The sequence below is a fragment of the Coptis chinensis genome, chromosome 1 (assembly GCF_015680905.1).
Source record: "Coptis chinensis isolate HL-2020 chromosome 1, ASM1568090v1, whole genome shotgun sequence".
NCBI lineage: Eukaryota > Viridiplantae > Streptophyta > Magnoliopsida > Ranunculales > Ranunculaceae > Coptis > Coptis chinensis.
Window position 1 is genome coordinate 4,019,670 of NC_141456.1, and position 17,493 is coordinate 4,037,162.

Genomic DNA, 17,493 nt, shown 5'->3' on the forward strand with positions numbered 1-17,493 from the left:
AGCTCCCCACTTTTCAATAGGTAGCCTTTTCCTCCTCTCCACTATCACCCTTAAGGTTAGCGGTGCTCATCAACACGTAATGCATAATCCAAATCCATACATCCAAGAACGATTAGAACATGCTCTTTCCATTTTGTAAAGTTGGAACCAGTAAGAACTGGAATACTAGTTAAATTGGCAAATATAGAAGATGTATTCACTGAACATGATACAAAAGATAACTCACATTAATACATATGTCATTTTCTTTAATGCATAGACAATAATAAAAATCTGTAATTATTATCATTCATTCATTAGTCTAAATGAAAAATTAATAATCAAATAGACAAATGACAAGAAAGAAAAACATTTATAAAACTTTAGTAGTGGGCCTTAATAAGAAACCTAACACACCGTTATAATTCAAGTCTTTGGACAAGCATTTAACGTGTAAGTGGTTTTCTCTAAACACATAAGGCTAATCGACATATGTAAAACAAAGTTAGGCTTGGCCAAACAATAAGTCTTCCTTAGGGCCGACTATTGAATGCATAAGTAACTCCTAAAATTATTTTACATATATTAATTACCTTATACCGCCACTAATCCGCCAAAATAATAAACTTCCTTTGGGCGATTATTATTTGCATGGATTAAGACGCAACCATATACAATCTAATAAACTTTACCATTAAACCCAAATAAATTTTCCATGAAAGAGGCCACTTAGGCAACATATCACGTGAACTTACCCAAATTTCATGGTTTAGATTGCTAATTTTCAAATGTTTGGAACATGCTATTATTCAATTCTATTAATTAACATGATAATAGTAGAAAAGAAAATTCCAATAGCAAACTTAAGAAATCCAAACATGATCAAACTGAAATTTAAGTCTGTCTACTTTATTGGGCTCAAAAAACTCTTCGATTTGACTATTCAACCTTCCAAAACGGACTTAAATTGAGTTATATACAACTGAAATAAGGTAATTGGGCTCAAAAATACCAAATAGGCCCAAAACCGGGTCAAACTAGGTCCATTCAGCATGAAGTAGGACCCGGTCAAGACAAGTCAAACTTTGTTTCAGAAAGTCGAGACTTGGCATACATACATGGGTCAGACCCAAGCCTAATATAGTTTATGGGTCGAGATGGACTTTGGGCTATGGGGCAGACTTTAATAAAACACAATCTCTCTTTTAGTGGGCTTTAATATAAAACAAAAGAAAAGGCCCAAAAAAAATTTTGTGTTTAGGATCGGTTTTAAAACTCAAAATTTTGGATCGGTTTTAAAACTCAAAAAATTTGGATCGACGAGTTGACTCAAAAGACAACTCATCGTCCCCTTCCTCGAGTCTGAAGCAACAGTGGAAAACAAATCCTTGATGCTTCGGCAACCTTACTGCCACCCCTGAACGGCACAACCAGATGATGCAAACACAAATCCAACCGTACAGATGTAATCTAGAGTGTAGTACGACCCTACCCACCAAATTTCAGCACAATCCAAAGATAGATTACAAAGATCCATGGATTTAAAGTCGAGAAAAAACGAGTTTTTAACGGATTAGCGGCAACGAATCAAAGGTATATTAATCGAAATCCGTCATCCACCTTATGAACATGATTCTTGGATAACGAAGTTGCGACCCTATGAAAACCTTTTACCGGAACAGATTCGGTGATCCGATAAAAAACGAAAAAAAAATATATATTTCGCAAACTTAACCGCATAACTAAAAAAAAATCGATTTTTACTCAATGTTACACAAGAAATTAAATTAAACTGTATGTTTTCTTCATGAGTAACATCTAGGCGACCGATACCAATTGTGAGGATTTCTCCAATACCCGGTCACATGTCAATCAATAAAGAAAACCAAATAATAATAGACATACCCGCCCATAGCGTTGATCAAGGAAGTCCTATAAGCGGCGGCGAACGTTGTTGTCTTCCACTCCAAAACCCTTCTTTGTTGTGTTCTCTCACACAAATGGAAAAACTTATGAGAATCGGAATAGGGTTTGGGGTGGGGACCTCAACTTATATATTATGGGTGTATTTCATTATATTTCATCATGATAATAAATACGCTTTAAGCCCAAAAAGTATATGCACATATCGTTAAGCCCATACTCACTTTATACACGTGTCATGACTTGACACGTGTGGTTTGAGACATGTAAATGACTCAGTCATGTTACTTTAAGATCACAGTTTAGTGAGTCTTCTCAATGTCACTCGGACGTAGTTCGACAATTAACAATTGTGTAATGTGTATGATCTATGTAGGTACACCTTAAAGAGAAAAGTTCTAACAGTATCATCACTACAAAACACAACCAACGTGACCGTTTGAAAGAAGCCTGACCAGAAAATGTTAGATGTGAAAGAACCTCCGTGAACGAAACCATGGCTAAACTTTAAAACGTGTTGTGATGAGCAGAAGGTAAGCACGCATTGAAAGTGACTCGGGAGACTTATTATTGTTTTTTTAAAATTTAACATGCGGTTCGTATCTTAGTGACTCAGGAGTCGGGAGACTTTGTACCGTGGTTGTTCCGCTGATGTGACTTGCAGGACTTTCGAGTTTGGAGTTTGGAATAACCTGGCAAGACCTCTATGTGCATTATCCGATGTTATTTTATTCAATTCTTTTTTTCTTTTTTTTTTAGTAGATTTTGGGGTTATCATTAAAAGTTTTAAAACATAGGGATTGAGAGCATCTCTACGTGGTAGTATATTCTGTGTTTTTCTTCAAACTAGCCATTTGGCCCGGCCTATGGCCGGACTTGCTACATAGATAGCTAATGACTCAAAAACTTAAAGTCCACTTGAATAAATAATATATGTATATTGATAGCTAATAATTCACTACATACTTTGTTTGAAGGGTTTATGTTTTTATATTTTTTTTTAAGAGATTGCAATCAAAATACTATACACACACAATACCTGTATAGATGAAAAAATTCCGATTAAAGAATAAAATATCTCGTCCTCACTTGGCATGCAAAGAAACACCAACAAAGAGAATAATGGATTACATGCATGAGTAAATAAACCTATATTAATGGTACGTCGTTGGCATATATTCAAGGGTTAACTAAGAATAGGGAGGCATGTTGTCTTGGATTGCAGGAGCAAGAGCATATCATCACTTTCCGGTAGAACTCTTTCAAAGTTTTAAAATCAAATAACACATCAACAACTATAGGCAATACCACCATCTTGGCAATCACTTTCTTTATGACCAATTTTCTTAAGACCAACGTTGCATGCCTACATATGGTTTACATTGCCAAAAACTTCAAGCTACTTGACTACTTCGACTAAATCATGGAACCATGAAATGTAATTAAAATGATCTACTATGAAGTTGATTAACACTTCGACTAAATCATGGAACCATGAAATGTAATTAAAATGATCTACTATGAAGTTGATTGATGTTAATTTAATTTGTAATCAAATTTACATGTGCAACGATTTGGAATATAGATTAGCCAAGAGTGATGAAATCAATGCAAACTTGATTACAATCGACGAATCAATGCAACTTATTGCAACCTTGGGCAGACCCATAAATGATACTCTGTGAAATGTCATATATTCTTCCTCTTAATTACAGTCTTACATCAGTTTACTCTGTAGGCAGTAAACTACAACCAAGATATGGGACATATAATACGAATCAATCATAGTTGTGAACACCCAACCTTCCTAGATGACTCCAAGAAGAAAGTAAACATAACATATAAAGTATAAAGTGCTTTGTATGGGCTGCTTCTACAAAAGATTAAGAAAAAAACTTTGGTACAAATATTAACACATTTGTATGTGGATATGTCTTTTTCATATAGTCAGCAACATCAACTTCAACGAAGCATTTGCATACATTTAGTAACATTAAATTCAACAAAGCATTTGTATCCAATGGCACGTTCAAGATTGAAAGAAACCATAACACCAAAGTTGTCAGGCATGTAAAAGTCTCCTCCACCAATGCCGCAACCACCATCAAGAACTTTCTGGCCAGTTTTAAGATCTAACTTTGCAATGAACTCTTTCGTTGTCTTTGCCCAATATATGAAGGTCCACTTACACATTTATCATGAAACAAAAGGCAAAAAATATAAAATAAACTCTGAAAGAAAAGAAAGTTCAAAGAAACAGTGCATGCTCAGAAATAGCAGCCAAGATGTCAAGACATTTCTCCTTGATTGGGCTTCTGCAAGTGCTCTGTTTCGAGGATTGAAATCCCAAGGCATTGTCTTTAAGTGGAGCTCCAATATGTTGAAACAATCATAACTGGGACTTTATTGTTTACCTTACTACCTTGCTAAGGAACATGACACATAGTGGGCTAAGAGGTATGAGCCGGATTTATTATGCTGCTGATTCTTTTAACCTCTTCTTCCTCTTCCTTTTCCTTTTCCTTTTCCTCACCCCCCTGCAAAGGTAAAAAGTTTTTCAATTATAAATAAGAAATCACTTTACTCAAATAATTCAACTGCATGAAGATACTTACATGACCCTTTTCTGGATTAACATTATTATCTATAAGCTGCCTGCAATCTTCTTCATCCTGTTGTCGTTACCTGAGAACTACAAGCTGGCTGGAACCTAAAGCCTATGATAAACTCCTTGTGCACCCGGCCAGGTCTTCAATGGAACCTAACTAATATGAGGCTAGATTCTCATGCAGGCGCCCCTCAAGCATATAATCAAGGCAGATAAAATACCGTGTTGGCTGTTGGGGTATGCAACCCATGCCCCATGACCTCCTCTTATGGGAGAAATGCTCACCAACCACTCAGGAACACCGGCTGGATGCAAAAGAAATAACCTAATCAATCTTTAGATAAAAAAAAAATGCTAAACTCAAGTCACTACTCCAAGATACTCATGTTAGTTACAATACTGCACCATGATCTAGAGATTACCAATGAAAAGGTGAAAATGTAGACCTGAAACTTGTGTATTTATAATAGTCCAGTGCATGATAATGTTATATCAAATTATTCTAAAAAATATTAGCAACTATACAGCTCTATGAGATATTAAAATTATATTAATCACTCATTCAAATTTCTTGCACCACTTTCTATAAAAACGAAGTACCAAACCTTGATAAAACTCATCGACTTCTTTTTGTTGTTAGGTTTAATAATAGAAGTTTGATTGAAATTTTGTGAAAATGCTCAATGTGCCAAATATAATATTGAAGTTACTTGAATAACAAGACATTCGTAATCATAATAAAAGAATTATGATAAACACTACTTAAAATGCAAAACTATATTTGTCGAGACATTATATTCCCCCTACATATAATACAAATATGTTTCAAGATTATTAGTTCAATGCATTTGCATCAAGTTTCTGATTTTCCATTAATTATTTTTTGAAGTTAGTTCAATGTAGTTTCATCCATTTTTCAATTTCCCGTTAATTATTATTTGAGGTTAGTTCAGTGGAATTGCATCAACTTTATGATTTCCCGTTAGTTAATCTCTGATTTTAGTTTAATGCATTTGCATCTAATTTCTGATTTTTCATTAATTATTCTTTAAGGTTAGTTCAATGCAGTTACATCAAATTTTCGATTTTATGTTAATTGTTCTTTGAGGTTAGTTCAATGCATTTACATCAAGTTTCCAATTTCCCGTTAATTATTTTTTGATATTAGTTCAATGCAATTACATCAAATTTATAATTTTTCGTTAATTGTTCATTTAGGTTAGTTCAGCGCAGTTTCATCCATTTTTCGATGTTTCATTAATTAGTCTTTGAGATTAGTTTATTGCATTTGCATCCAGTTTCCGATTTTCCGTTAATAACTCTTTAAGGTTAGTTCAATACATATGCATCTAGTTTCTGATTATTTATGCTTTGAGGTTAGTTCGATGCAATTACATATGGTTTCTAATTTCCCGTTAACTATTCTTTGAGGTTATTTCTATGCATTTGCATTTAATTTCCAATTTTTCACAAATTATTCTCTGACGTTAGTTCAATGCAGTTGCATTTGGTTTTTTATTTTATGTTAATTATTTTATGAGGTTAGTTCAATGCATTTGCATCTAGTTTTCGATTTTCCGTTAATTATTATTTGAGGTTTGTTTGATGCATTTACATACCGTTTTCGATTTCTCGTTAAATATTTTTCAAGGATTTGCATCAAATTTCTAATTTCCTATTAGTTATTCTCTGATGTTAGTTTGTTTAATGCAGTTGCATCCAGTTTCCGATTTCAAGTTAATTACTTTTTGAGCTTAGTTTATTGCATTTGCATAAAGTTTCTGATTTCCCATTCATTACGTTTTGAGCTCAGTTATGTATTTGAATCTAGTTTCTGATTTCTTTTTAATTATCCAATGTGGTGTGTAATACCAACTTCTACCGATCCATCTGTAGTGTTTTTGCAAATATGACATAAAAATAAATTATGTTTGATTTACTATATGGGATTATTGAAGATTATCCAGTTCCCGATTTTTCGTTAATTATTCTTTAAATTATGCATGACTCACTATATGTAAAATCTTCAAAGATTATCTACGAACGGGTGTTGTTATATTAATTATTCTGAAAAATATTTACAACTATGCAGAACTATTATATATTAATATTATATTGATCACTCATCTAAATTTCTTATAACGTGAAAATCTCACTCTAGCTCTATTAAAAAAATAATAATAACTCACATTTGATAAACCCCTTCAACTTCATTTTGATATTTAATAATAGAAGTTTGATTGAAATTTTGTGAGATTGCCTAATAAGGCGAAGTTCATATTGAAGTTACTTGAATAGCAAAGGAGTTCCCAACCATACGGAAAGAGATAAGATAAACATCATTTTAAATGCAAAACTATATTTATCGAGACATTCCCACAACATATAATCCAACTATATTTTGAGGTTAGTTCAATGCAGTTGCATTTTTCGATTCCCGTTGTTTATTTTTTGAGGTTAGTTCAATGCAGTTGCATTCAGTTTCTGATTTCTCGTTAATTATTCTTTGCAGTTAGTTCAATATATTTGCATCCAATTCAATTTCCAATTTCCTGTTAATTGTTCTTTGAGGTCAGTTCAATATAGTTGAATCCAGTTTCAGATTTTTTATTTATTATTTGATAAGGTTGCATTTGCATCTAGGTTCCGATTTTCTGTTAATTATTGTTTGAGGTTAGTTCAATGAATTTGCATATAGTTTCCGATTTTCCGTTAATTATTTCTTGATGTTAGTTCAATGCATTTGTATCCAGTTTATTTTTTGAGATTAGTTCAGTGCAGTTGCACCCGCTTTCCGATTTTCCGTTAATTATTCTTTAAGATTAGTTCCACGCATTTGCATCATGTTTCCAATTTATAATTAATTTTTCTTTGAGGTTAGTTTAATGTAATTGCATTCAGTTTCTGATTTTATGTTAATTTAATTTTGAGGGTTAGTTCAATGCATTTGCATACAGTTTCCGATTTCCCGACAATTATTTTTTTATATTAGTTTGATGTATTTGCATCCAAGTTTTGATTTCCCGTTAATTATTCTTTGAGGTTAGTTTAATACAATTGTATTCATATTCCATTTTCTATTAATTACTTATTAAGATTAGTTTAATGCTTGCATTTGAATACAGTTCTCGATTTTCCGTTAAATATTATTTGAGGTTAGTACGATGCATTTGCATCCAATTTTCGGTTCCCTGTTAATTTTTCGTTGACGTTAGTTTCATGCAGTATTATATATATTTTAAAATATTTGTCATTATTGGCTTGCCATTATTTTATTTTATTTTATTCATTTTCTATTATATATTTTGTATAATTTAATTTTCCATATGTAATTTGTTTTGGTTTGGTATATAATTTATTTAAGCCCAACATCCACTTTAACTGAATCTCGTTATTCCGCCGAATATGTGTGTGTGTGTGTGTTTTTATAAAATTTGAAATTACATTATAGTGTTTGAAAAATTATAAATTCATAAATTTAATTTGAATATGTCGTAATTATTGTGGTCGGAATTGTGAATTTTGGAATCCTTAAGTATTAATAAATATCTAAATCCCACAGTGGATGATGACACATCAAATCGAAAGGGTTTTATTAGGAGAATCGTTTTCGGTGGAAACTATTATTTTTAGTAATTTAGTTTTTTGTCTCATATTTTTTCGTAATTAGGAAATTAGCTATATTGTTTAGGAAAAATTGTAGACTCTGTAAAACTCTTATGTGATTATTTTTTTCGTAATTAGCTATAATGTTTTTTCCTAAAAATTAGAGACTTTGTGAAATTCTAGATGGGATTGTTTCATTATTTATACCTTACTTTTTTCGTAATTAGTAATTAAGTTTAGAAAAAACTGGAGTCTCTACGAGTGCTCCAAAAAATAGATTGGTGAGGGTATAACTATAATATATATCTAAGGATAAAGATATGAACTGACTTGAATGAGTGAGGAGAATAAAGAGTTTCGGTGGGAGAAAGAGGTTTTGTGGTTTCTTTTGGGTCAGAAACGCTTCCTCAATTGAAGAGGTAGAGCTATGTAATAAGAATCATAATTATGGAAGTATATTGACTCATCCTGGTGAGGTTTAAGAGAATTTGGTAATAGGAATCGACCATAAATAGTTTAATATATTTAGAGAAGAGAGTATAAGAGTTTTACTCGTAAAATGAAGATGTTGAGTTTAGCTTTCCTGCTTTAGTTTGAGACTACTAACTTTTGTCTAGGCTAGTAAGATTTCTCTTAAATGTCTGTAATTAGATTGTGAGTGTTGTGAAAATATTGGAGACTATATTAAGCTACGAAAAATAGAGCCAAGAGGATATAATTATAATATATATCTAAAGAAGACAGGCAACGTGAGCAAACCTATTTTACGATTGAAGACCACAAACAAAATAAAGCCCAACAAAACGACCATGAGGCCCGTACGTACATCGGAACGAAATTACAACAACACCCTGAGGCATATATATATATATTCTTCTTCTGTTTCACATCTGCCGCTACTACTGAAACGTCAAACCCTAATAATAAGTAAAAAAAAAAATGGGTGAAGCTCTGGCACTGCGGGCAACATTGAGAGGCCATGCAGACATGGTAACAGCAATATCAACTCCCATAGACAATTCCAACATGTTCGTTTCCTCATCACGTGACAAGTCACTCCTCGTTTGGAACATCACAGCCGAAGATTCTCAATACGCTGCACCCAAACGTCGTTTAACTGGTCACTCCCATTTCATCCAAGACGTTGTTCTTTCATCCGACAGTCAGTTCGCTTTATCTGGCTCTTGGGATTCTGAACTCCGTTTATGGGATCTCAATACTGGTGCCACTACTCGTAGGTTTGTTGGCCATACTAAAGATGTTTTAGCCGTTGCATTTTCCGTTGATAATCGACAGATTGTTTCTGCATCGAGGGATAAGAGTATTAAGCTGTGGAATACGTTGGGTGAATGTAAGTACACAATTCAAGAAGCTGATGGGCATAGTAATTGGGTCAGTAGTGTAAAGTTTTCTCCTTTTATGGAGAATCCCACGATTGTTTCTGCTTCGTGGGACAGGACAGTGAAGGTTTGGAATTTATCCAATTGTAAGTTGAAATCTACTTTGGCTGGTCATACTGGCTATTTGAATACGGTGGCTGTTTCACCTGATGGGTCGCTTTGTGCAAGCGGTGGGAAAGATGGGGTGACTTTGCTTTGGGATTTGGCTGAAGGGAAGAGATTGTATTCGCTTAATGCTGGTGGGATTATTTATGCACTTTGTTTTAGTCCTAATAGGTATTGGCTATGTGCCGGGACGGAAGATGGGATTAAGATTTGGGATTTGGAAAGTAAGAGTATTGTTCAGGATTTGAGGCCTGAACCCCCTGCACAAGGAAAGAAGGCGGTAATATACTTTCACTTCCCTTGACTTAAAGTTGTTATTTTTGTTTATATGTTGTTTGCATCAAGTCTTTTAGTATGTTGTACATTGTAAATGTTACTGTTATTCTGCATAATACTGCATTTGGAATTGATTAGTTATAGGATTTTTTTTCCTTGAGAGCAAAAAACATGTGTGTCTGATTTACAAATATTATTGTTATTCTGCATAATACTGCATTTGGCATTAATTAGTTATAGAATTTGCTTACCTTGAGAACGAATAGAGTATTCGATCTCCCTTCTGAGTCCAATGCCTCCGACTCCAGCGTTTGTGTTTCATTTTCAAAATTTTATTTACAGAAGTTGTGTTGTCGATGCTTGTTCTGATTGCTATTGTGAATGCAAATTTGCATGTATTGCAATCTGCAAAAGAGATTGTACAATGTGGAAATAGTAGAAAGTCCTTAGAGACCCATGCTATGTTTAGCACAGACATGAACAGGAAAGTTTTCACTTTATTAGCAGACACCAAGCGCAGCATAAATTGAAAATTTTATTTTGATCAGCAGAATGGCATTTATAACTATTAGGTTTTAACTTTTAAGTAATTCATCCAGAGCGTTGCTTGATGTTTGTAATGCACTTGTTTCAATCATTATGCTGCTGAGTGTTATCCGACTTCTTTTGCATTTTGTAAATAGCTTGCAGAGTTGATTTATGGTGCATGGTGCTTTTAGTTTCTCACATTTTTATTTGTAATATGATTAATATCATATGTTACTGCTTAATTATCTCCTGCACTTCTATGATAATTTGATATCGATGATCACTTTCCTTCTATTGTTGTGTACAATTTGGAGGATGGTGCTCATTTTATTGGGTGGTGTTACTGATAGATGTCCCTTCTTAGTATACTACCGAACTTCTTGAGCCTAATAATCGTGTAAATATTGTATACATCGGAAAACACATTTCCTTTATCTTTTGCAAAGGTAGACTCTGCGGGACTGAGTGATCTTTTATGAAGACTATTAGACAGTTGGCTTGTCGACTGACCAATGTTATTAAAGACTACATAAATTAATTGGAATGTTCACATAGATTTAATATTGTGATGTTGCCTGCTATATAGTTTATTTATTTCATCCTGTCTCTTTCTGCAGATGCTTTACTGTACCAGCTTGAACTGGAGTTCTGATGGGAGCACCCTATTCAGCGGCTATTCAGATGGTACAATAAGGGTTTGGGTAGTTGGATACCGCGGTTAGGTTTTTTGAGGACTGTTGTTTTTCAAATTGAACGCCAAAGGCTGCTGCAGTGCTGAGGCATTCTTTTTGTTTAAGGATTTAGGTTTTCATAATAGTGTTTATTCCGACTTGAAGTTAGCGATGGTTGATAGCTTTATGAGCTGTTTTCTTTTCTTTGGGGTTGTTTTTGGAGCTCCATTTCTATAGCCATATAAATAAAATGGCTGAGGATTGAAATATTAATATTGTTATAGATATTTCTGATCCATATATTATCACAGCTAGATATGTGTTTGCAAGGGAAGCACTCAATGCTGGGGTTTTTTAGTCGGGAAATTCTCTCATTCTGAATTTCTACAAAAGCAACGTTTGAGGCGCCGACTATGTGCTTCAGGGCCTCACGAAGTATGATGAACAAGTGTGTTGGGTGTTTATGCTGCTTGAAAATTTTCAATTGCAGTACCTTCTTTGTTACTCGATGGTTTTTGAGACTGTTGTATGTGTTTCACGCGGGTGCTGTGAGTTATCATGGTCAGTGGAATACTACTTTCTGGGTTTTAATTCCACACTCTACTTGCAATCTCAGTATTTTGGTAGCGAACTTGGAATATAAAAAACACTGGACGACATGTGAGCCATCGGAAGAAAACAGTATAGAACTTCAAAAGTTCAAATTAGGAAGCGTGGGTGCCTTCTCTTAATTTTGTGCACTTTACCTTTTTATTAAAGGGCCCAACAAGAGGGGAAAAAATACACTGGAAGATCAAGTGTAAAAACACTGCTAGTAATCAAAATTGCCTTTTCCTAATATTGAATAGAATTGGTCGATGCAGACTTGATCAAATGCGTAATAATATCTTGATTGATGGAAAGAAGAAATTGTTAATGAGTTTTGTTGGGTACTCCATTTCTTTGGAATAAATTTCTCCAACTGTACAATACAGGGGTCCAGTGATAGTAATTGCCTAGGGTTTTCAAGTTCTAATTCTACTCGAAAACTAGAAGTTCAAGACTTGAAAGTCTATTTAGACTGTTTGCTAGATCACCCCACTTTCACTGACGTAAGTGGTCATGCTGACAAAGCCAAAAAAAGCGTGAAATCATTTTTTCTTATTGCAAATATGTAATATCTTACAAAACATCTCCAAAGGATGGAAGTGATGTGTTAGAACTTAGAAGCTCGTATAATCATTGTGGGATTCTGGTTATTTATCATATGACACCCATGACCTCAGCAGAATTTGCACTTGTATTGCCAAATTAACTACAGGCCTTCTATGATGAAAGGCTGGCGTTGCTCAAGAGCAGGTGACTCGAGCTGTTGGGAGGGTTCAACCTGTTCTAGTGGAAGAGGATCAACTTGCTGCACTGCTACAGACATGTCAATAGGTGCGGACTCGAGTTGGTCCACAGAAGGAGGCTCAAGCTTCTGGTACTTAGGCTTGTTTTTTCGTAACAGTAGGTAGGTTGTCCAATACCAAACTAAAAGTATCCTGCCCTGTGCCATCAATGTATCCCTAATACGACTTCCTCCAAAAGAGAGCCTCTCAAGCACCTGCAAAGAACACACATCATCTGATGGTCAATGAGATGTGTATCTGATTTCTTCTAATATAGAAAAAGATTATGGAAACAGCGATAGTTCTTGGTAACTTCTTAGCGAAAATGTTGTAGACATTTATCAAAAGTCCTTGCGATGGTTGTCAGTCACAGTCAGTACACTATGCACTTATCATAATCTTGTAACTAAAACTCCCACTTAGAGACAAATGGGACACATATATAGCTTCAACACGCAAGAGTATGATTCACTATAATCAAAACTAAAGACCTTTCTTGTGCCCAGCTAACTTTCCAGGAAAATATGGAAAGCACGTGTATCACTGCAGAGAAAGTGTTTTATGTTACCTGTTCTCCTGCTTGAATATCAAAGGAATGCTGACTATCGAACTGTAGAGAGCTAAACTCGTTTATGCAAAGTCCTTGAAAGGCCCTGAAATAAAAGAATTGTTCCTATTAAGTTGTGGCTCATCAAGTTGTACGAAACTCTGAATGAAAGTAAGAGGTTCTGGAACCATAAGCAATAAACAGTTACCATCTAATAAGAGAAACTCGAGGGAGCCAACGAAAGATCAATGGTGTGTTCTCAGAATTCACATAATAGCCTCCAAAAACAATAAAAACTGTCATAAGGGATGGTCCTAATGCCATTGCTGCCTCAGTGGTTGGAACCATTGCCCCAACAGTTAGACCCATCGCAGATGCAGCGAATGATTCCACTGTCACTATCCCACAGAATTTCCCAAACCTTAAAATTCAAAAACGGGAAAATGTGTCACAATGTAGGAAACCATGTCCTTTGTGCTTAACAACTTCTGCTAAACTAAATATATGGATAGTGAAGCACAGTCATGAAGTACCAGATAAGGATCAAATAAGCATCACATGTAGGTTATGGGAATGATGTCAGAAAATCAAGCTGGTAATGTGGGAATAACATGACGGGGAAGGAGAATACCTGGATAAAGTGGGATGGAGTCCAGCCATTGGATACAAAACTGTGCCAAATATTAAAGGAAATGCTGCTCCAATGGGAATTTCAGCCAACAGCTTAGAAAGTAAATATGGACCTAATGCATAAGATCCCTTGGCACGCTCTCTATCCACTATCGCACGTTCCTTGGGGAAAACACCCACAGTCTTTGTAAGTGCAGCCATTGCCGTGTTTATTGCAGCAACCTTCATCAAAATCAAAAAGTTCATGCAACAGATCAATATGAAACTCCTTTTCAGGATTAAGCATTTCACTCCAACAAGTCAATTTTAAGTTTACAATCTGATCTAATAGGTGTTGCGATCTATAGACACGGTACTAAAATTATTAGCTTTACATAGTACTCTAGCTTAAAATGATATCCATGAATCTCGTCTTGTACAATACAAAATTCTGCCTCCACCTTGATCTGATAAATTTTACTGCCATAAATGGTATGAGTTATAATACAGTGGATTTAACAAAAATTATAAACCACTTGACGTTTAATATAACGAGATAATCACAGGTAGTAACAAGATTCATGCTTATTTTTCAAAATCTAGTTGTTCTAGGCTTCTAGGTATTCCGTAGTATTTAGTAGCATATATAAATCTTCTTCAAAATGATCCAAAAGAAAGTGGCCCATAGGGCAAGGCATACATATGAACAATGTATTGTGGAGAAAGATGAAAATCGTATGTCTACAAGCTTGCTGAACCAATGCCGTACTCTGCCTATTTAATGTAATAAGGATTAAGGAGGTTTGCAGCAAGAGGAGAATATCAGAAACCGTTACAACTTTTCGCACTTATTCTACCTAACCCACCTTGTTGGCTGGAGGAGAAAAAAGGAGCTGTGAGTTACTCACTGGGAATCTTAGTAACATCACAAAGAACATTCTTAAGTTAATATGCACCTAAAGAGAGAGGATCTATATAATATAATTTAGACATGAAGGCCACACACACGTGGATGAAAAGATATGGAACACCCTAACTAATACAGCAGGTAATATATCCACATAGCCACATCAACAAGCAGATATATCAGTGTAATGGTTCCATTTTATACCTGAAGTAACCCCATCCTGTCCTGTATAGATGTCTGTGATCTTCCCATTCGCCAGAAGACGGAGCCAAATATTATAGCTGATGCAATAGACATCCTTGCCCTAACTTTATTCGTAGGCCCATCACGAAAAGCCTAAGTATCAACACCTTTAGCATATCAGGTACTAAGGGATAAGACAACTATGTTGATAAGAAACAATTTTTTGTTTTTATGTTTTTTAATATAAGAAAGATGATGATACAGAGGTACAATATCTCTACAGGACTATGTCTAGTTGGTCAATGAAACATTAATGTAGATAATACATATCATTTCATACAACAGGAGTGATAGTCACCTGCATCCAAGCCCGTTTAAGGAGCAACCGAAACTGCCTCCACCAGTTACCTTTCCTCTTTATTACCGACTTCTTGATAAACTTTGTATTTATGCTAAAGTCTTGCTTTCTGGTAAGAGGAGTTGCATAAAGAATTGTTGATGTGTTCCGCGAGAATGCCTCGACAAGACCATCAATCCTCTTTTGAGAAGAGTATACACTTTCAGCAGAACTATAGTCGACTGATATGAGATCAGCCAGAAATTCGGCAGGGTTCACGTGATCTGGGCAACCATACCTGTTTCATCAAACCATCATATAATTAGTTCACTTAACTCACAGTAAGAACTACACGATTTCGGCTGCAAAATATCTTCATATATGTATATGATCAACCCAACTTTGTCTTACAAGGTTTTCTTTCACAACCTACTTTTGACAACTTGAAATTTGATCAACCAAAAGACCCTAAGGCAGACTGTACAAGGTGCTTCAGAGGGGAACATCTAGATTTTAGACTATTTTACCAGTTCACCACTAATAATCTCATAATTTACATGACAACAGAAACCAGTAATTTAGAGAGGGACTAGAAGAACAAAATAAGATTTTTAATAACATAATGAGCATGAGACAATAGAGGCTTAGCTAACCCGAATTTTGAGAAGTATGCTAGTGGTTCTTCATGTGCAGGTCCAGCGTAAACTAGTGCGCCTTCTACTAGCAACAAAATGTCGTCGAATTTCATATACACTGAACCTCTAGGCTGGTGTATCGAGCAAATTACTGTATGTCCATCCTGTGCAAGTTGTCTGAGTGTTTCCATCACTTTCTCTGCTTGAAATGCATCAAGGCCTACACACATCACCAAGTTTAATTATATACTCTAAAATACTGAAATAAAACTAAAACATCATCCTTGAAATAGTTTCTAGACATGATTATCAGCAATGAAACTAGACCAGGAACTTGTGAACTAGCGTGTTTGTCTGGTTGATATGCATCAATCATAACCTAACGTAAGTATACCAGTTGTAGGTTCATCTGCAAATACAACAGACGGGCTTGCAATCAGTTCACATGCAAGTGATAAACGCTTCTTTTCCCCACCACTGATTCCACGTATTTTTGCATCACCAACATTGGAATCAGCACAGTTCACCTATTTCAGGAAGAATTCAAAACCAATGACACGATCAAAAGGCAGAACTTAATATATGAGAGTAAAAGAGAGTCAGCAGAGTCAAACAAGGACAAACTCAAAACTAACACCGAACAAAGTAGAGTGATCTGAGTATCTGACCAAAATTGTAACCACAAAGCGAAATCTTACCAAGCCTAAACGGAACAGAAGGTTGTTCACATACTCCTCCCTCTCTTCTACAGAAGACACCTCAGGGAGCTGGAGTTCAGCAGCAAGAGAAAGTGTTTCCCGGACTGTCAGCTGAGAGAAGAAAAGGTCCTCTTGTCTTACATACGCAAACCTGCAAAACTACATGATCAGAAGCATGTATACATAATCAAGGCCCTCTCGTCTCACACGCAGTCTTATATTCAGGTCCACATTTTACTCCTCAATTTATGGAGACATCATTCCCTCTATAGATACAAGATTATGTTCCAATGAAGTAATAGTACAACATAGTAGAATTCTCAGCTACTTCATCTTCATTTTTATTTCCTCCAAATTCTTTCAACCAATAAATGTAAAAAACTTTTCTGTGTGCCCCAACACATGTCTTGCTCTACATTTTAAATTTATTTTCACAAACTCTCAAATTATACATGAACCACTCTAGTATATGCATCTTATTATACTTATTTTTATTACCTCCAAATTTTGTCCACAGCATAACTATGAACATAGTAAAACATATACCTATACGCATTATTCGACCTCGACTGTCCATTAACTTCCAAAACTCCCGAAAGATGCAATTTAGGCGAGGCACCAAGTTGGCCCGCAAGAACATTAAGCAGCGTAGTTTTCCCCGAACCAGATGGTCCCATTATAGCAAGTAACCTTCCAGGTTTAGCTTCTCCACTTACATTTTTAAGTAAAAATCTGACCTGCCCAACAAACTCAAATATCAAACTCTTACAAACATACTCAGCTAAAAAACAAATCACATGTATTTGAGAATTGAGCTACTTACTGTTTTTCCTGATTTTTCAGAGAGGGAACAAGTTATGTTCTTCCATTGAATTGTTACTGGGACAGGTTTTCCGGTCAGTGGAGCTTCATCTTCTTGTTGTTCGGGTTCGGGTTCGGGTAAAGAGATGGGCCAGGGCCAGTGAAGAAGCGGAAGAAGAGAGCTACAGCTACTGCTGCTAGAATTTGGCCCACGCCATTTCCGGGATTAGTAATTATCTGGCCCACTTTCTTCCCGCCAAACGTCATTCTTGCTCTGCTCTTCTTCTTCTTCTTCTTGTTCAGTTGGAAA

The 17,493-nt window shown here is 35.2% G+C and overlaps 2 protein-coding genes across 2 annotated transcripts; one reads left to right on the plus strand and one right to left on the minus strand.

The window, feature by feature from the left end:
* The first annotated feature begins 8,996 nt into the window (after nt 1-8,996).
* Nucleotides 8,997-11,394, plus strand: LOC147521433 (small ribosomal subunit protein RACK1-like). Its single transcript, XM_086567153.1, has 2 exons — nt 8,997-9,901; nt 11,043-11,394. The coding sequence occupies exons 1-2, from the start codon at nt 9,056-9,058 to the stop codon at nt 11,145-11,147; spliced, it is 951 nt and encodes a 316-aa protein (XP_086423279.1). The 5' UTR covers nt 8,997-9,055; the 3' UTR covers nt 11,148-11,394.
* An 823-nt stretch (nt 11,395-12,217) lies between these two features.
* LOC147521434 (ABC transporter G family member 7-like) lies at nt 12,218-17,493 on the minus strand. Its single transcript, XM_086566523.1, is given in 12 exon segments — nt 12,218-12,681; nt 13,035-13,119; nt 13,222-13,434; nt 13,645-13,865; nt 14,734-14,865; nt 15,071-15,347; nt 15,703-15,904; nt 16,079-16,211; nt 16,383-16,533; nt 16,929-17,119; nt 17,206-17,327; nt 17,330-17,493. Coding segments are annotated over 12 exon segments (2,139 nt in total). The 5' UTR covers nt 17,451-17,493; the 3' UTR covers nt 12,218-12,390.